The 21,252-nt window shown below is 41.5% G+C and overlaps 1 protein-coding gene across 5 annotated transcripts in view; it reads left to right on the top strand.

Annotated features, from left to right (window-relative positions):
• The window catches only part of RAD18 (RAD18 E3 ubiquitin protein ligase), a 124,702-nt gene that overhangs the window by 38,300 nt on the left and 65,150 nt on the right, over window positions 1-21,252 (top strand). For 4 of the 5 annotated variants that reach the window (XM_077325271.1, XM_077325270.1, XM_077325269.1 and 1 more), the window contains 3 exons: window positions 3,491-3,675; window positions 11,743-11,819; window positions 14,905-14,965. In XM_077325271.1, the coding sequence (XP_077181386.1) occupies window positions 3,491-3,675; window positions 11,743-11,819; window positions 14,905-14,965 (323 nt within the window). The remainder of the gene's footprint in view (window positions 1-3,490; window positions 3,676-11,742; window positions 11,820-14,904; window positions 14,966-21,252) is intronic. The other variant, XM_077325272.1, reaches the window with a different exon arrangement.

The following is a 21,252-nucleotide window of genomic DNA, read 5'->3' as shown; positions in this document are numbered from 1 at the left end:
CATGAATGGAGTGTGCCTAGGGAAGTGTTGTTTACCATGCCTTATAGTGCAAGAGCTGGAAGCCTGCCAGTGAAATGTAATAGACAGCAAAATCTGGGTAAAAAACATCAAGGATTTTTTTTAATAAGATGTGCAAGTGGTCTGCAGAGGTTGTTGCTAGGAAACGTTATCAATGGTATTTCTTGTAAATTGCTGAGAGTGCCTGTGGCAGAACGATGATTCATAAATGTTATAAGGGATAAATAAATAATGGCTCTGAAAAATTAGATGAGTTCACAGAGGACAAGAGGCCTTGGTATCCATTAATCATGATAGCTGGGACATGTAACTTCGGGTACTAGTGATTATTCCATGTGACTGTGAGATGCGGGAGGAGTGATTACAGGGATGGATCTCTTTACCAGTGAAGAATGTAGAATTCTGATACAGGTCTAGAAATGTTATCAAGGTAGATGAAAAAGAATCTGGTCTAATAAGCATCTCAGGAGATAACCCGTGTGTGCTTTCTGAGCAGCTTGGTTTCACACTTTTTCTTCCATTGAGAATTGTCTAAAAAACTTACATTAAAAATTTGAGCTGGAGCTATATTCTAGTGTTTTGTTTGCAAGGTTCCATGTTCCATCTTGGTCCCAATAAATGGAAACTTAAAGATGGGGCAGCAATTTCTACTTGCCGTATGTGCAGGCTAAGTGTGAGACTTGGGGATGAGGTAGCTGCCTTGTGATCCCTTACCCTCTGCAACCATGGCCAGAGCTTTCTTTGCCCTGGCCCTCACCTGGTGGAATGAGATCAGGGCCCTGCCTGGACATACACAGTTCCGCAGGGTGTGAAGAATGGAGCTTTTCTGCCAGGCATTTGGCCAACCGAGCCAAAGGCATTTGCTGGGCCCTCAGAAACCCCTCCCTATAAACTGAATCCCAAACCGACTAAGCTATGGGGTCACAGTTAGCAAGTTAATGTTGTCATAGGAAATGTTATAGTACCATTTATCTTCAGTTATTCAATCCACTGTTATCGCCGTTTACCTGATGTTTTGAATTGTGCAACATTATCCCTGTGTTTTTGTGTAAACTGCCCTGAGCCACAAGGGAGGGCAGTGTAGAAATGTAATAAATAAAGTCCTCCATGTGTTCTGGTCTCCATCTTTTTCCCTCCATCAGAGATGCTTCACTAGGAATATACCTAGAATCATAGAGTTGGAAGGGGCCATAAACAACTATACCTGAACAACTATTGAATGGCAAACAATGTGTGACATGCATCGGTATGGTGAAACTTAAAAATCTGGCTTTCCAGTTGAATATGAATTGTATGCATCATGCTTCACAGCTATAACTGTGACTTTATAACTGGGAGCTAAGATTATGTTTTATTGAAACAGGCCGGATTCTATCACTTTCTATAAAAATAGGAAATACAAGTAGGACTGATCTAATACGAATTTAGTCTTCAATTAAAAAAAAATCTTTATCACCTTTCTCAAAAAGATTCACAAAAAACCCCACACACAAGGTTGGTGTGAGTTAGTTCTGTGATTGCTGTTCAGTAAGTTTGCCCTTATTTGATTTTTCCCCTCAGGCTTCAAGCATTTCTTAACATTATCTGGCGTACAAAACATCACAGGATTATCAAACCTGTAAGCTTGTCCTTTGTCACAGAAATATAAATGTTTGCAAGTTGTCATTTTTCATAGATGTGTTGCCCTATAACTCTTGAAATGCATGTAGTATGTTCTTATTTTGACAGCTTTTTGAACATTTGTTGCTTTTTGTTATTATGTGGACACATAATGACTTAGAAGGCCAGAACTTGCTTTCCCTCTGGAAGTTTTAGATGTGTGGATGTTTTGTGCCATATGGTTTATTTTTATCTAGACTTTATACTTAGGGGAGACTTTGAGAAAATACTTATCTCAGAAGATTTAGCTACTGAGAGATGTTAAGCATGACCTTGGCAGCATATTTTATTTTATTTCAGGAGCAGTTAGCACATTCAGTTTGTCTCTGTGGAGTGCAGTTTGCTCTTGGTTTCATAAAGAGAACTGGAGAAGTACAATTTAGAGAACAGAGTTGCATTTTGTTGGAGCAAGTGTTTGGCATCTATACAAACCTAGTGATTGTACACATAGTTGCTCTTGTTGGTAGTTCCCCACGCATGCGTGGAATCGGTCACCTTTCTCTTATAGCCCCTTTCTCTTGAGTTCAGTTCCAACACACTCTAAATTATGGTCCATCTTTCATTCTTACCTTTTCCCAGTTGGGAGCTGCTGTTTTCCACTAGGAGCTTAAAATATGGTTTGGGCTCTAAACTGTGGTTAGCTCAAAGGATGGGTTTGGCATGATGGGTTAGCTCAAAGGATGAGTTTGGTTGTAACAATACCTCTGAAAAGTGTCCTGATAGGGCTCGCTACTTTAGAAGTTTGTCTTTTGAGCTTGATAATGGTTAGTAATGGTTAGTACAGCCTCTAAAATGTCTTTTCTGTGTTTGTCTTTGTAAATGTGCAATGGGACCTGCCCTCACAGAATTCTTTTTCCCCAGGCTGCTTTTGAATTCTCAATCCAGCCATGCAAGGGAATAGTTCTACAGCCTTCACCTGCTGGCTTCTTCAAGCAAATTCTCTTTCACTTGCTATTTCACATACGCTGTAGGATTGTCAGAAGTTCTATGATATAATTATCCGCTGAAAGGTTTATGCTTCCTACCAGAATCTTAAACAACTCTCTTCTGGAGAGGAAATGCATCCACTCACCACCTGCGCTACTGAGAACAAAGATTACAGTAATTAAAATGAAGTAATTAAAACGGTCATCACGCTTGTTTTGGATACATTTTTAACTTTATTTTTTCAGTATAATAAGCTTAGGCTTGCCAAGAAACCAAGCTTCCAAAAGAAAAAAAAGTTATCTTTTGTTATACAGGTAGAAGACTATTTAATTTGTATCCAGTAAGGGCTGAGTCTCTGTAATAACATTAGAACATCGAGCTCAGAAATGTAAAAAAGTATGTATTAGGTGGGGAAGGAGGGAGAGAAGCCATTAGCGTGTTGTGAGTGAGTCTACAGGTTGTGGATGGTGTCATACCCCGGGTGTACTGAGGGTTTGCCTCCAGGATGGAAATAATTGGAAGTAGAACGAATCTGAATCCAAACTTCAAATGTTTCTGTTTGCTGGGGGCTGAAATTATCTGTTTCTTGAGGGTGGTAAAAAGTGGAGGCCAAACCTTGCAAGCAGTGAAAGGGCCTGTCAGATAGGTCAAACGAGGCAAAGTACTGTTAGAAGAACACCTTAGGGAAAATAGCAGAAAGAAATGCTTCTTACTGTGATTTTCTTTGTTCCTTCCTCATTTATCCTATTACAGGCTGGGCCTGATAGTAATTTGATAGTAATTTGTTCATGATTAAGGATGGGGGGGTGGGGGGAAACAACACTGTTTTTGTTTGAGTGCCTTAAGGGAGAGCTTTTATCACGTTTTGTTGTTCCTATTCTTCCAGCTCTGGACAGAAAAGAAGATTCCTGCCTAAAGTGGTATACAACTTACTTTCTGACCGTGATCTGAGGAAACGACTGAAGCAGTACGGGCTGTCTACCCAGGGAACAAAACAACAACTCATTAAGAGACATCAAGAGTTTGCTCATATGTATAACGCACAGTGTGATTCGTTAAATCCCAAATCAGGTAGGGAGGTGAATTTCAACTAACATTTTATCCAGAAGTCGCTGAAGTAAATGCAGTTATTTCCTGACTGTTGTCCTTCTGTTCTAGGTGGCAGTCGTTACTACAAAAGATTTCAACTTAATGTTAAACTGTTAATTGCTCTTTAATGTTAAACTGTGAATGTGGTTCACTTTCTTAATAATAAGAATGGCAATAACAATTTAAAAAATATTTATAGCCCACCATTCCCCAGGGACTCAGGGTGGGTTACAGTATCTTTAGTACAATAAAATAATACAATAAAACACTATAACATTAAAATCCCTTACACAAATCCAAACGGCCTCATTCTTATAGCTGGAGGGTTGAAATGGAACTTCAGATTCTGATGGCTGATTTTCTGAACAGGGAAGCCAGGATTTTGAATACCATTTTAGGCCTCAGACCTGGTGGAACAGCTGTGTCTTGAAGGCCCTGTGAAACTGTCCAAGATCCCATCTCACCAGAGAGAGCATTCCTTCAGGCTGTGAGTCCAGTTGGTTGAGGCCAATTTAACATCTTTGGGAATGGGGATCTTGAGCGGATGTCGCAGTCTAGCTCAAGGTTTTCCTCACCTTGAATTGGCTGTCATATCGGAGATCATATGAAATGGCTTGGCAGCTACTCTGTTGTACCCAGGGCAGTTTGTGTTCAGTGGCTTGCAGTGTAGATCAGTTGCAGCTGCCTGCCCTATCAGAAACCATCGGTAGAAACTGGCTAATCTATGGAGCTGTCTCTACAGATGGTCTACTGAATTCTGCAGCTGCCTTATGGATGCCGCTTTGAATAGCTCTATTGAAGCATCAGGCTATTTCTACATGACTTCCCTGTTTGCATTTAGTGTGAAGTGGGCCTCAGTGACTTTGTTATGTTGCAGATCTTTGGATTTCTTATGAACACTGAAGGGAAATACGCATAGCTAACCTATAGTTTTCAGTGGGGTGCCACAGGCCTTGCTTTGCTAGTCATGTTTTCCTGTTGCAAACACAATGCTAAACTAAGGAAAGCTGGCTTGGTGTAGTGGTTAAGAGCGGTAGCTTCTTATCTGGCGAGTCAGGTTTGATTCCCCACTCCCCCACATGCAGCCAGCTGGGTGACCTTGGGCTCACAACAGCACTGACAAAGCTGTTCTGACTGAGCAGTAATATCGGGGCTCTCTCAGCCTCACCCACCTCACAGGGTGTCTGTTGTGGAGAGAGGTAAGGGAAGGCAAATGTTAGACGCTTTGAGACTCCTTTGGGTAGAGAAAAGCGGCATATAAAAAACCCATGTTGTCTTCTTCTTCCTCTTCTTCATATGAAAATACATATCTTGCCTTTTTATGTGCTGTAGGTAGTTAAATATCACCAAAAAAATTCAAAGCGTCAAATCCAAGCAAAATATCTCAAACCTTCGGATTGGTGAGGCAGCCTCCAAACCCAAAGAGTGAATCTCTCTGGAAAAGAACATTGCCAATGGAAAGACAGTAATGAGGGCAAACCTCCTTAGGAAGCACATTCCAGTGAATGGGGGAACTTAAGGCAAAATGCAGAATGTTTTGTAGACTTCCTAAAGGGAATATAGTAGAACAGCCTGACTCAGAAGTTTCCAGTATGTCTCCTGCTATAATTTGAAGTAGAAGAATTCTTCCCACTGAGGATCAGTATAACCTCTAGAACTACAATGGCAAAATTTTCCTTGTTTTCCTTAGTCAGAGCCAACAGACAGAAGTACCTACAAAGTGAGTATTCTGATCCGACTTCTAAGAACCTGGAAGAACACCAAGACTGTTTAGGGAAAGGTTCAATGGTGTTGGTTTCTGTATCAGTTTCTCCTCATCATGTTTATCAGGTGGTTTCTGTCTTTACAAATATATGTAGACATTGTTTTTTAAAAGTGAATGTAGTTGCAGTATATAGAATCATAGAATCATGGAATCATATGCTGCAGTATGCTGTTGTCTGAAATGCTGAGTTTCCATTTTTCTTTTAGTTGAGATCAGATGTTCTTAATGGCTGATTGATATTTCGATCTTTGATGAATGTGACTTGAGGGCTTGTCATGGGGCATATGGTAGTCTAGATTCTTTAAAAAAGGACAACACCTGGATGACTGTAGTGAACAATGCATTCTCCTTTCTCGCCCTCTCTTGCTCTCCTGAATTGCTTGACTGTAATGTAGTCACCACCAAATTTTTGCCTTGCTTTACTAAACCAGACATTCTGTGTGGGTTTCTAGTGATCCTTCTTTCCTTTGAGTCCCGCAGAGAATTTATGAGAAGGGCGGAGTACTTTTTCTGCATTTATACTGATTCTCATAATAGGCGGCATAGTGCTATTTCTGGGAAAGCCCTACAGGAAGGAAGAGGAAAAATCTGGCATTTTCCTTCTGCCAGAGGAGCAGTTACTCTCCCCTAAAGGATACTACACTGGTGAATTGTTGGTTCTTTGCTAGTATGGGAGCTTGTTTGCTTTCCGTAGGTTCATCTGAACATGTACTGAAAGCCTTCCCAACTATAGCCACTTTGCAGTACAAGCTCTGCAGTTTGCTGGACACGTAATTCATTCCAGGAAGCTGCTGGTGCAGTGTAATTACTGATATAATTACGCAAAGTTGTAGATCTTGGTACTTAACTGAAAGAAACTCTGACTTTGAGTCCCTGCAAAGTCCCACATCATGATTGGGTGCCTACAGGATACAGCTGGGCATACTGCTTGCAAAGAGAAACTTTGTATTTAGAAGAAGAAGAAGAGTTGGTTCTTATATGCCGCTTTTCTCTACCCGAAAGAGGCTCAAAGCAGCTTACAGTCGCCTTCCCTTTCCTCTCCCCACAACAGACGCCCTGTGAGGTGGGTGAGGCTGAGAGAGCCATGATATCGCTGCTCGGTCAAAACAGTTTTATCAGTGCTGTGGCGAGCCCAAGGTCACCCAGCTGGCTGCATGTGGGGGGATGCAGAATCGAACCCGGCATGCCAAAAAGTCCGCACTCCTAACCACTACACCAAACTGGCTCCTTTAGCTCTCTTTTTAATGTTAGTAGGAGATGGGGCCATTACTGTTGGTAGCCAGGTTATCTGAAAATGTAGAACCACAGTGTAAAAATATTGATGAATATGTTTCACTGTGACAGATAAAATGTGCTTAGCCATGTTTTGTGCTAGGTGACGTCTAGCTAGAGCATGACATTAACATACATGTATATTCCGATTAAAACAAATCTGCCTGTAACTACATTTATGCTCTGTAACTCAAAATAGAGACTCCTGACCTGTTCTTTCCCCAGCGTGTGGTAATATAATTATTTCAGTAGCTAGCATAGCTACAGCCCTGTTGGTAAGATGGTATTGTGTATTATGAATGGTGCTGACTTCCCTACTTCTATTGTTCTCATTTTCTGAACATTTTCATTTTGTCCAGACTATGGACAAATTCATATCGGTTCAAATAAGCCATACTACTAGTAGTAGAAATTTTATTACAGTTTGCACCAGGCATAAATAAGCCATACTTTGGAAGATAACTTTAACACAAAATGCTCTTAGGTGCTGATGGTGTGGATATTTCTGGCATTGCTGTTCCCCCATCAATCCCTTTTTACTCTGTTGAACTAATCACTCCCTCTTCAGCAAAAAGCAGGATAGTGATTTTTTTGCTGCCTTTCCTCTCCTGAGTCCAGCCCCCAGATCTGCATGGCCGTTAGTTCGTGTAGATTCCACAACCCTGAGAATCAAGTTTTCTGGAAGTTGGAAAGGGGGAAGGGGGTGAATGTGGAAAAGGCCTATGGCCACAAATGCTGGATCCAACACAAGAAAGGTCTAGTAGAGAAGGCAAAGACCAGTGTCCGATTTCCAAAAAGTATTTTTATAGGGACAGCCTTTCTTGCTTCCTAGGAAGAAGTTGTTAATTTTTACAGCAGCACGGTGTAGCAGGGGACTTGCCATAGGCCATCGATCTGCTTAAAAAAAAATAACAAGAGAGGGAGCTGCCTTGAAATGCGTTTTAGAATTGGTAACTTAATCGTGACTGTTGTCTGTTTTGACTGCGAATGGCAGATCAAGTCTCAGAGGGTTATTTTTTTGAGCCACGATACAACAGAATTTTTAATTGCTAAGAAGTAACCCTGGAAAGCACGTGTTCTCTCAGTCAGCCGCATCCCCACTCTGGCAAGAGATCATGCTGTCGATAGAAGGCTAAAGCTTACCATTAGAAGATTAATTACTTTCTGGAGTCAAGCGTCGTTTTTCATCTATAATGAAAAAATGAGAAACTTACTTTGCTTTAACAAAATGAGAACTATGAGGAATCTTTCTGGGTTTCAAGAGCATTACATCTCACAGTATTTTCACAATATGCTCCAAAACTTGGGGATTTAAAATATTATGTTAGTATTTGGGTGTCCTGTTCAACTGTAGTATGAGTTTCCTGTAGTATGAGTAAAGATAATTTCTATAGCTGATGCTAATGTTTGAATGGACTTTGGAATACATTGTCAAACCCCTCTCTTTTTTATCTCCTTGACTGAGCACTAACGTTTTCTCCCCTATGCGGCTATAACTTCCCAGATATCACTATTTGAAAAATAATTGTTTTCAGACGCACATACTTGCAGGCATATTTGCAAAGTTTGACAAACCACTTGGAGCCAAGTTGAATCTAAGCCAGTATAGTAAGAATATGATTTATATTTGCATCCAGTTTTGCTTCTGAGTTCATCCCAGATTGGATTTTTCTTCAGATCAGCAGATGTTTTCCAACTGTGTGTTTATTCACAAGTTTTTGCTTGAACACAACAGTACACAACAGTACTGCAGCAATTTTTTTTATAAGGTTTCAAATTCCTACGTTAATTCATATTTGAATTTCACTTTCCCATATGGAAAATCCAGAGTGCTCACATTACTGCTTCTAGTTTGGGCATTTTGTCATTGCAAGATAGCCTTAAAATCAGCAAAAGAAAACAGACAAGCAGCCCCAAACCATCTGCTGAGGCAAATTCTTTTCTTGTAGCACACTGTAAAATAGTTTGCCCCCGTTTTTTGTCAGCCATTTATTTCCCACAGGAAATAATCTGAAGAATGGATTTTGAATTCTGAGCAATAGGGATGGGCATGAATTATAAAAAAAAGAAAAAGAAAAAAAAAAGCCAAAAGGAACTCTGAACCAAAAGGAACTCTGGCCCCAAGGAAACCTGTCTGGCCTCAATTAAAGCCAGAGCCTTTGTGGCCCTGGATCCTGCCTGGTGGAATGAGCTCCCAGGAGAGATCAGGGTCCTGTTGGAGCTCTGAGTTTTGCAGAGGCTGCAACACGAACCTCTTCTAGCAGGCCTATGGTTGAAGCCAGCCAATCAATTAATAACAATTCCAATTAAATCTTGGGCCTCCTTCCCGCCCCCCTCCCGCCCCCAACAGCCCTCTGTCCCCCCTCCCCCCTGGATTCTTCTTTATTTAACATCAGGTCAGCCAGTATGGTTGAACCATCATCAGCAAAGGCTGGTTGTGATAGAAATCACTGCAGTTGCTTTAACTTCATAATTTTAACTTGTATTGTGACTAATGTATTAGTTTTACAGTTTTAAATCATGTAAACCGTCCCAAGATAGTTTTCAAGATGGACAGTATATAAATATCTATATAAATGAATAAGTATAAATATATATAAATTAAGGGCACCACCCAAACTGAGCTAGTTTGGTTCCCCATTCTCCTGGCTGTGGCAAGCTGCTTCAGGAAGAAAGGGAGCAGGGTCACCTTGAAGGGACTTTCCTTCCATCTTTCTCCCAGCCATGGCTCACTGGGGCCAGGAGGAAGGGTAGGAATACCCTTTAGGTTTGCTTCCCCATGCTTTGAAGGGGAGGGACTGAAACCATGGGGCTTAATGGCAGTAATTTAATGCATTGGTTTCACTTTCTCCTGCTTCTGTGGGGGGGGGGGTGAAACTGAAGGGTTTAATGGCTCACAGCCTTTTAAACTTGGTGGGTCTAATAGGTTTAAATGGCTGCCATCCATCCATTAGATTTAAATGGCTGCCAAACATCCAAACAACTGAACTTAACTGGCCACAAGTCCAGTAAATGAACCAGTCACAAGTCCCAAAGATGGCTTCCCTGAACATTGGTTTGCGAACTCTGAATTGGCCAAAGTTCAAGCTGAATTTTGGTTTGTGAATCAGCTAGTGCCCATCCCTACTGGGCAATATTGACTACTAAGTACATTGTATTCCTCCAAGCAATACACCATCTATATAGCAGTTTAATTCTTATTTAATCTTAGAACAACTTCTACAGAACAGAATGAGGGAGCCCTCAAGTCCCCATTCTGCCATGGATGCTTACTGGGCAATCTTAGTTCAATCACACACCTACTTCACAGGAGTGCTGTGAGGATAAACTGGAGAAGAGGAAAATGATGTAAGCCCCTTGGTCCCCATTAGGAGAAAGTGCAGTATGTAAATTAAGTTTTAAAAAAGTTTCCCTTTCCAGACTGGATAATGAGGTGAAGTGGGAGTGATTTGGTTTGTTGGGCTCATGTTCTGTGTGCTGTTCGCTTTCTTAGCAGCCTCATCACTCAGTGCTAATGGTGGTCTTTAATACTCAGAGCAATAGTAGAAAATGTTGATGGAAGAATCTGATGGATCACTGATTTGGATGGATTGTTCAAGCCGGTTTCATTTTTTTAGTTTGGTTATTGGTTATTAGGGATCTGCCCTCCTTCACTTTGCTTGCCAACTTGTACTACTTTGTAGGTGCTGTGCCCCATGAACTAATGCCAAAAGAAGCATGTGGTCCCATTTTGTCCCCTGTAAGTGCTTAAGTGCCTACAGATGTGCATTCCCCTGCTTCAGGATGGATGTGCGCTTGTTGTAGTTTGAACATGGCTACTGTCACAGAGAAAAGAATGGTTTCTGAAGCTCAGCTCATAGAGGTTCTTAAGTAAACCACCTCTGCTTGGTCATCATCCCTGTCTGGGCTGCCTCCACCTTCCTGGCTTGTAGTGCATAAATCTTAGCTTCCTTTGCAAATAGCACAGGACAAGGGTGGTCTTGAGACAGTGCCAGGATTTTCTAATTCCCTTCAGTTTTGGTCCTGAAAGTCTCACTATTCGGAATCTGGTGGCCAGTTTTTGAGATTCCTACCTTCCTTCTCATCCCACCTGATGAGTCATTTCTGCTAAATAAAGGGCAGGTAGACTGATAGTTACACATATTATTTTATTATTATTTATTACTCGGGAAATAAAACTTGTTGTTACTGATGCTGGTGATAACTAGTGTTCGTTTTCAAAGAAGTGAAGTATCATGCTGGGAAAATTCAATTTCTTGCATGATCAGGGAAATGCTGATTGCCACTTTGGGGTCAGAAGGTGAATTTCCTCCAGATCAGACTGGCCAGGGATTCTGATTATTTATTGGGGAGGGGCATCATCTGGACATGGAATTGGGGTCACTGTGGATGGGCAGATAATTGTGAATTCCCTGCATTCTGCAGGGGGTTGGACTAGATGACCTTAGAGTCCCCTCCCTACGCTATGCTTCTGTGATTCTATTCTATGATGCTGGCTGGGGTTTCTTGCTAGAATGATCCTCCATGTAGGGCAACAGGAAAATTAGGGGAAAGGCTAAGGTTGGTTTTGGTTTCCATTATTAATAGGAATGTGGCTGTTACAAAATGTGGCAGATGCTTAGAGCTACCAGCAGGAATGTGCTACGAAGAGAGCCTGAAATTCTCATGTACAATAAGCTAGTAACTCAAATAAGAACTATCCCTCCATTTTATTTTATTTTTTAGTTACCCGACTCCTCTCCATTTTTTGAGTGATTGTCCATTCAGGTCTTGATTTAACCAGGGAGATGGAGATGTATCATCTCTGCTCAGAACAATCTCTTTTCTTCCATGCGTCTATTAAAAAGAGCTTCTTTGCAGTTTAGAATGTATTTTCACTTGAGACTGACAAATTTCAGCTCTTCTTATCCTGACATGAAAGACTGAATACGCTTCCAGGAACATTTAATTCTTTACTGTAATAAGTCCTGTGGTGTTAGGCTGCAATTCATGGTTGTTGCTTGTTCCAACAGTTGAAGAAATAGTAAAAGAGCTGGAACGTAATGAGAAAACTCGAGCACAGCTGGAATCCAAGATGGCTGGGAAAGATGTAAGTTGATCAGCTTTGACACACTAAAGAGGAATGGGTATCTTTTATTCCATTTCCACCTCAGTAATAGACTGCTGAAATTATGCATGGCTTCAAAGTTAATTATGGTACCTTCCAGTTTTCTGTAGTGAAAACATTAAAGCAAACAATGAACAATATTTTTCTTAACTTTGGGCTGGCTGTTCAGGATGACCATATTTATATTGAAGGATCCTTTGTTGAACTTAAGGGGTGAAGGCTGCTTCTGTGTCCCTCCTAAGGTGCATATGATGAAGTTAAGACTCCTGTCTCATTTGCAGTTTGTGTCAAAGCCAGAAGTCCCCCATGTGATGCCAGCGGATGGCACAGCGGCTGCTGATATATTTCCTGGGGCCCACCATGTGTTTTTAGAACGTGAAGGGGGGCAGGTGGGACTTTTGCTCAGTAAAGATTCTAATTGGCCACTGGAGATCTGATTGGTTGTTGGCAGCAGCTGCCGCCACAGTACAAGGATCTTCATGGCATGACTCAAGGAAAGCTCTGTGTGTGTGCAAGGAAGTACTTTAAACAGTGTGTTCATTTTAAAAGGCGCCCTGTTGAGTAGATCTTCTGACTGAACTGTTGAGTAGATCTTCTGACTGAACTGACTGAACTAATACTTTCTGACATTATGTGGTTGGCTCCATCCCCTGTGTCCTTTTGCCCAGTGTCAGTCCTTTTGCCCTCTGTCAGAATTCCAAAGGAGACAAGCAGGCTTAGAAAGGTTTGGGACACCTGCCTGACATGTTCAATATGCTTAGTGATAAAAATATATGTCTATGGCTACAATCCTCAGAAAACGTTCCTGATGAAGAAGAAGAAGAGTTGGTTCTTATATGCCGCTTTTCTCTACCCAAAGGAGGCTCAAAGCGGCTTACAGTCGCCTCCCCATTCCTCTCCCCACAACAGACACCCTGTGGGGTGGGTGAGGCTGAGAGAGCCCTGATATCACTGCCTGGTCAGAACAGTTTTATCAGTGCCATGGCGAGCCCAAGGTCACCCAGCTGGTTGCATGTGAGGGGAGTGCAGAATCGAACCTGGCATGCCAGATTAAAAGTCCGCACTCCAAACCACTACTCCAAACTGATAGTATGCCCCCTTGAATAAAATGGGATTTACTCCTGAATAGACCTGCTTAGGCTTGCTCCTTATGACAGTAAAGAATGAGTACTGAGCATTCTGTCCCTTGATATTAGCAGTGCAATCTTATGCAGGATTATTCCCGTCTGGGTTTCAGTGGGCTTAAACTGGAATATCTTTGCATTTAATACAAGATGTTTCTATGGTGCTGCTGATTGCACCAACCCACTTGTCTACTGGACGTGGCATGGTAATTCATTTTGTGATGCTATGAACATTTGTATTAGTTTTTTGCCATCTGTGATAAGTGACTCACACTTTTTCTGTGGACTCCGCTGCGTTGAAATCAGTGAGTTTAGACAGGAGTTTAGACTGCATCAGATTGCATTTAGCCTCTTAAAATCAAGTAATCAGCACGTACAGTTAAACAAGCAAATTTATTTGACATTAAAAATTTTTTCTTGAACTTTTAAAATGGGCACATGCAAAGAAACTGAACTAATGCCATTTAATGACTGGTAGCACTGGCAAGAGGAATGCTGGTGATTAGCAAGTACTGCTGTAATATGAGAGAGAACCTGAATAGAAGTCATGGGAAGGGATTTGGGTAGCTGTTTCTAGGGCACAGCTTTTGACTGTGTTTTAAGATGTTTTTCTACTACGGTAATTACAAGAAACCTCTTTGAAATGAAAGGGGAACCTGGGAACTCCATGTTTCTCTTCAGATTTTGTGTTTAGTATCAGCATCTGCTTTCAGTGTCCCGTGCCTGAGGGTAAGCCTTTGCTATAGGTAAAACATGGTGCAAAGCCTCCTTTATACAGTGGGCTGCATCCGTACCTGTGGCGTTTGAGTTTTGATTACTGAATACTTGCTGGGTCTCAACAGTTTCAGAATGAAGAATCCATGTGGCTTACCTCAGACAGTTCCTGTGCTATCATCCTGCTGACTTGATTTCTTCCTTCAGGAATTTGTAGTTTGGGGGGGGGGACTGGTGCTCAGATAAAATGTGAGACTATTAAAAAGGGAAGGGAGATTGTTCCATAGGTGAGGGTTGAAAATCTTGGCAAAGCAGACTGTGGGCTGTTGTCTACTAACACAACCAAATTTATTATCTTTGGCTTTAAAAATAAAATTAGAAAGTAGGCTTAACAAGAGCTTCTGTAGATTATGGCTAGGGATGTGCATTTGGGTCTACTTCAACTGTGAAGGTACATCCCTAAAACACCTTATGGGTAATTTTTTGCATATATTTTGATATCCCAAATGTATCCAGGATTTTTTGGGAGAACTGGGGGGGTGGGGGATCCATGAAAAAATCCTGGCTATATCTGGGATAGATGAATTATAAGAGGGGGACATTTGAGGACTAATGGGATAAGAGAATTCACCCCCCTCTACCTGCTTCAGCTCCTCTTCGCTTCCCATCTTCCAAAACCTACTGAGGGGAAAAATCACCTCTATCACCACCACGTCCTTCATCTTACTGTGGTACCACAGTGTTCATGGCCACTGAGTTGCTGTGGCAACCTAGTATGCTGCCCAACCTCTGACTCTTCAGTTGGTGCAACATCAGTAATTTTCTATTGGCCCCTGTGCAAATGGAAATTTGTGTGGAGGAGAATGCATGCACCACAGCTGCAGCAATCCAGTGTGTGCGGAACGCTTTCATAGGGTCATAGCCTCTGTTTTTAATGAGTTGTCTGCCTTGCATAGACATTATTCTTAACGTTTTTGTTCATATTAAATTTCTTTTAGTAAAGCAAATTTTCCCGTAAGCCTGGGGCTTCCCCAGCTTCTCAAAACTCTAAACTGTAACTGTGGCTTGCCACCTTGTACAGATTCTTTTCATCTGCACAGGGGGGCACAGCTTGGCTATGAGATGTCTTTTTTTTTTTAGTTTCAAGGTACTTATGTCTAAAAATCTTTGGCTTGAGTGCAGGCTTATATCATTGACTAAAAATAATAATGTTTGTACAACTGTTGCAGAGGCTGACATTTGCAAATCACCTGGAGGAGAATGAAATTGATGAAATGCATAGAGATTACCGTAAGTGACTCTATTATTGTATCTATATAATTCTGAAAAAACAAACAAACAAGTCCTGCCTTAGGAAATGTACAGAGTCAAAATGGAAGGGCATTAACTTTTTCATCTCCTATCCCCCAGCTCTTCATGGTTTGTATTTTCATATCTGGCAAGTCAAAGCAAGGGGTGGGGGATCTATAATAACAAAAGAATCCAGCAATCTGTCTGCAGCAGGCATAACTTCTCAGAAAATAAGGGCAGGAATGCCCTCCTGCTTCAAGATGAGAGTGAGAGTTACAGTGCAGAAGATGAAGGGAATCAGCACATGCTGGCCTAGATTGTCTCCAGATGTGGTGGATGCAGCTGTTTGCAATGGAAGCTAATATTGCTTGCGGAAGACATAACACCTAAAGCTCAGCATATCAAAATTGACCACCAGCTTCAGAAGGCCTGTGGGAGTTGCAGTGCTCAGAAAGTATGGAACTGAGTCATCCTAGCTCCATACTATGGCAATATATGTGGAACAGAGTGAATCAGGACAGCAGATAGGGGAACATCTCAGGGACACGGAGGAAGAGAGAGTGAGGGAACAGCTACAAGAAGTAACTCAGCAGATGGAGCAGCGGAAGGGAAACTGGCAGGGAGAGTGGAGAAGACACAAAGCAGATAAGTTCATAAAGACCTTCACTGTTACCATTGCCTGACTCTCGACTATATATTATCTCACATGAAACACGTAATATCTCTAAGCAATTTGCAGTGGAAACTAAGGTTTACTCATGAGAAATCAGGAAGCATATCCTTCCCTTTACAAACCAGAAGTAACTTCCCTGACCAGTCAGAACTAGCATGGTGTAGTGGTGAGCATATCAAATGAGGATGTAGGAGACCCACATTCAAATCCTGCCTTTGGTGCAAAAGCTTCTTGGGTGAGTGCTCCAACTATGCCCACATAGGTCAGAAAAATTCTGGCATTGGTGTTATATCCAGTTTTCAGATGGAGAAGAAGCGGGGGGGGGGCTTTCTGATGTAATATTGTGCTTGTATTGGCCTCAGGCATATGCCTGGTGGAAGAGTGCTGTCTTGCAGGCCCTTTGGAACTTTGTTGGCTTCCTAGAAGTTGGTGCCGGATGTGAAAGGGGAGGGGGAGAAAAAGGGAAGCCTAAGGCAGCTGAGACAAGTGAGGGAGTTATCGGGCCGGGAAGAGAGGCAGGATGAATAGGACAGGGGAATGACTGGGGAGAGAGAGATATATAGAGAGAGACTTTCCAGAGTCCAGCAGGAAGGAAAGTACTCAAAAAGACTGGGCGATCTACAGAACTTGGGAAGCCTCAGAATGCCCAAAAGGGGAGATTAGGGGTGGGGGCCGACCAACACAGCACTCCACCCCTAAACATCCAGAGCAGGGCAAGCAAGGGGAACATGGAGCGATGAGAGGAAGGGAGCTGGGTATCTGTGGGGAAATAAGACAATAATTACCAGATGCAGACAACAACCAGGAAACAGATGATTCCCAGAAGCTCAGGAAACGAGGAAGGAGGGCGGGAACTCTGGTTTAAGAAGAAGAGGCAGAGCTTAGGGAGCATATAAAAGGAAAGGGGAGGAAACATGGGGTGGTTGGTAGGAAGAAGAAAAAGGAAAGACTGGGAGGAGAGTGAGATGCTTGGTGAACTGTATGGTGAAGGAGTATAAATAAGAATAAATAAAGCAAGGAAAATTTCCTTTGGCAGTGGGTGTCTCTGTGCAAGGGCAGTCAAGATGGTGGAGGGGACTGGCCTCCTAAAGTCACATTTGGCAGGCAGCAAAACTGCTCATTCAATATTCGAACGACAAAAAAACATTGCAAGTGCAGTGACTTCTGTGGTTGGTGAATGGACTAAGTGGGTGGGGGCTTACATGAAGAACCTCTGGAATGAGGAATGGTGTCATTATTTTTTTAATGTACACTAGTGCTAGCAGTTCTAAAGCCATCTTGGTGTAGTGGTTAAGAATGACATCCTCTAATTTGGAGAACTGAGTTTGATTCATTCCTCCATATATAGCCAGCTGGGTAACCTTGGGCCAATTATAGTTTTTCTCAGAGCTCACTCAGACTGACCTACCTCACAGGGTGTCTGTAGTGGGGAGAGGAAGGGAAAGTTGTTTGCAAATAGGTTTTGGGCTTTCTTTGAGTGAGGATGGTTGGAAGTTAACAGGATGGTGCTCTGTTCTTTAAGTTTTGCTTTGGTGTAGTTTGGACTGGTTCCCAGCATAATCAGATGTTTGACACATCACTGGGGGGCGGGGTTCGACTAGAGCTGCCTGCCTTACAGCAGATGCTGACAGGATCAGAGGATGTCAGCATCAGCTGTAACGTGGGCAGCCCTGCCATGTTGAAATACTCCCCTCTACTTTGGCAGGTAGAGCCTCTTGTGGCGCAGAGTGGTAAGGCAGCCGTCTGAAAGCTTTGCCCATGAGGCTGGGAGTTCGATCCCAGCAGCCGGCTCAAGGTTGACTCAGCCTTCCATCCTTCCGAGGTCGGTAAAATGAGTACCCAGCTTGCTGGGGGGTAAACTGTCATGACTGGGGAAGGCACTGGCAAACCACCCCGTATTGAGTCTGCCATGAAAACGCTAGAGGGTGTCACCCCAAGGGTCAGACATGACTCGGTGCTTGCACAGGGGATACCTTTACCTTTACCTTACTTTGGCAGGTGGAGTGTTTGAAGGATTGGGGCCACCCGCCATACAGCTGATCCTGATAGCCCCTGGGCTTGTCAGTATGGGCTCTAAGGTGGCCAGCCTTGGCAGTCTGGGGGTGGGGTGGGGCACAGCATTTAAAAGAACTTGGGCCACTTGCCTTACAGCGCAGCCTGCCTAAAGCCCGTTCTATTTTTTCTGCAATGGGCTTTACTGCTAGTAAATAAATAAATACCAGTCAGGTATGCTGGATGCATTGCATGGTGGATTAAATCTCAAGGAATATGAAGGGTAAGAGATTTCATTCTAACTGAATGCAGAAGGTAGGTAGCTCTCTTACTCTTCAGGAAAGAAGTGCAACAGATAAATTAGTGAACTGCCCGCAGGTTAAGAAAGAGACTCAGATGTGAGGCTAGTATGAATAATCGTAGCACTCTTGAGAGTTTTTCATCACAGTATGGGTTAGCAGTGCTATTCTGAGCAATGATATACCATTCTGAATTGAGCAATGTCAATGGATTTAGAAAGGTGCAACTCTATTTGGGATGGCACTGTACATCTCTCCTTCACAGATAACCATCTGAAGACTCATCTGATTGAGTTTATGGTATGGTATTTTAATTTTATACTGCCCTCCCGTTGCAGTTCAGGGCAGTTTACAGAGAACTTGGAAATCAAAATACAGATACAACACGGTTCAATGATAATAGCAAAATGACAACAGTAATAACAGTAAGCATAGTAAAATATAGTGATAAGGATTATTCCCTATTGAAACATTAACAGTAACATTAACAGCTGGTCAGTCCATGGTTTCCCTTTTGTTTGCTAAATGGGCACACCTGTTTGTGGAGGGTTTCTGGGTGCCCAGTAGATGTTGCTTCTGTTGAATCTCAACCAAATGCCTGGTAGAAGAGCTGCTTTTTGCAGGCCCTATGAAATAGTGGCAGCTTGCAGAAGTAAAAGGTTAACGCAACTTCTTTACTGAATTTTGTGATGAAATAGCTATTTATTTCCTCTGTTTCATGCTGATTGTACTATATAATTATGTGGAAACATAAACTGTATCCTTAAAAACATTTCATGCATTGTGCTGCTTTTCGAGTTTGGGAAATATACCTTGTTTATTTATGAGATGCTCTGTATGTGTGTATGTATGCTTTTTCTAATGGGTATAACTGACATATAGTTTTTGCTATTTTTATTTGGGCATGAGGTATATTAAGCAAACCTTTAAGTCAGTTTTTGGGTTTAAAAGTAGTAAGAACTTTCCAGTGTATGGTAAGAACTTCCCTAGAGAACAAGTCAGATTTATTTATTTTGTATTAATGCAGACTTTGAAGAATGTTCCTATAAACATAAGAGCAAAATGGTAAAGTACACTTTGACCATCTAAAGATATAAACAGAAAGGGTTGATGAAATGAGCTGCTAAAGACTAAAAAGCTTGGTTTTAGGTAATCTTAAGATCAGATCCCAGAATGAACACTAAATTAATTTGAATGAGCGATTTAAAGGCCAACATCAATGCTATAAAAATGAATGATTTGCTGTGGGCCAATCGCACTCAGCGTTTCATTAGTTATTAAGATGTTGTTATGGTTGGCGTTGTTTCCCAAGTGAATTTGGGCATTCGTTTAGTTCCTTCACCAGCATCTTGACTTTGGCACATTTTCAGTGCAGCCCAATGGAGCGTTATCCTAGTCTTAAGTCCAATGAAATTAATGAGTTTAGATTAAAGTAGCAGCGCATTGGATATCACTGTTCTCTTTAATGATCCCAGGCAGCGTCTCTCCCCCTACCTTCTCTATTCCGGCTCAAGACTGAATCTGGAAGCTTTTGCTTGAACTTTAAAACGGGCATTTCAGGACTAAGGTGGGGGAGGAAGGCCCTCCCTTTGATGTATAGTGTGATTTCTGAGACTTTTAAATACATGGCTTTGACTTGTATATTTTCAAGCTGGGCAGGATGGTTGTTGAAATAAGATTGCTTTCAAAACTTAATATGGAGTTTTTTTCAAAAGAGGAAATGGCAGTATTTTTGATGGGGTAAAGTGAGGATACAAGCTGCCTAAAGAAAATGTCACAACAACATCCTTGTGCAATGCACCTTTATAAAAGCTTTCCTGGATTTTATAATTATTCCAGATTTATTTTTTATTCCCTCTCATTCTCCAGTATCCTGTGTTCATGGTTTTAAAAACATGCAAAGGTACTTGCAGTTGCCTTGAAAACAATATGCAGCTAGAAAGAAATGTTAGTTTATTTAGCTTGAAGTGTACTTTGAAGAGTACTTACTGGAAATAATTCGTGATAAGTGATGCTGTGAATATCATAGAAATTACTGTGCCTAAATGTTAAGGGCAGCATGCGAGGTATTACTTAACCTTTGATTCTTTTTCTTTATGGAGATACTTTTAGAACGTGCATTGCTTTTAATTTTAATCATGAATCACAACAATGGAATCTTGCTCTTATAGAAGAGCTTCCTGCCTGTAGTTCTTGATCTTTGAGGATATAATTCTTCAAGAACAACTTCAATCCTCTGCTGGGAAATTACTGGAAAATATTATTTGCATTCTGGAGTTCTTGGAGAATGGTACATGTTACCTCATATTACCTACCTTTGTATATTGTTTGAGAACAGGTACCTTGGATAGTTGGTATTTATTCATATGAATGAAGGTAAAAGTTCTTTGCAGAACTTAACAGTTCAACATTTTCAGGAAATGTGAGGTTTTTAAAGACAAACAGAATAGATTTGTACAATCTCAAAGGGCAGCTGTGGATTTGCAAAGTCAAAACTGCTATTCTGCTTTAATGTTCTGAAGGATAAAAATATCTTTGTGCTGTGAAGTTTTCATTTAAAGCACTGAAACGTTAATCTTTTAAATTTTTGAATATGATTTGAGTCCAATTGCGCCTTAAGGGCCAACAAGATTTCCAGACTAAGGGAGCTTTGACCCTTAAAAGTTTATACCCTGGACATCTTGTTGATCTTCAGGTCACTACTGAACTTGAATCTTGCTGTTCTACCAACATGACTACCCACCTGGAACTTTTATTCATTCCTCAACTCTGTCAACTTCATTACACAGTTTGTTCTTGTTCTTGGCTTATTCAAGGAATGGACCATCTAGAAATGTTTTTAAATTTTCAACACACTCTGCATTTGCTTCTGTGGTATTTCTTCAGAAGTGAACTGATGAGGATTGCAGGCACCTTGGTGAACTGGAGGTTGTTTGCACAAACTGGAATGCTAAACTCTGGAATCCTAACCTTGGAGGCTTCTGTGATCGGTAAACAAATTCCACATCATTATGGACATCTTGGGAAAGTGAGCTTGATGATGTTGAGACATATTCCATTATGAACCATGTGCTACAACATCAGGGAAGTGAGAGGGATGAAGAGCATGTATTAACATGAAAGAAATTATTTGGACTCAGCTGGAGTATAATTTCAGCTTGTTTTGATGGCTGGGTGCAACCACAGCCAATTATGCACTTATTATAACCCATTTTCCACCTGTACCCAACTGTCTAAACAGAACTTTTTGATTCTGATGAAACAGTTTTCTCTCACTATAATGTGTGCAAATGTAATTTTTCTTTCTTTTTTTTACAGAACAC

The sequence above is a fragment of the Paroedura picta genome, chromosome 3 (assembly GCF_049243985.1).
Source record: "Paroedura picta isolate Pp20150507F chromosome 3, Ppicta_v3.0, whole genome shotgun sequence".
Classification (NCBI taxonomy): Eukaryota; Metazoa; Chordata; class Lepidosauria; order Squamata; family Gekkonidae; genus Paroedura; species Paroedura picta.
The sequence above is the reverse complement of the archived record's forward strand: the minus strand, read 5'-3'. Positions and strand labels throughout refer to the sequence as shown.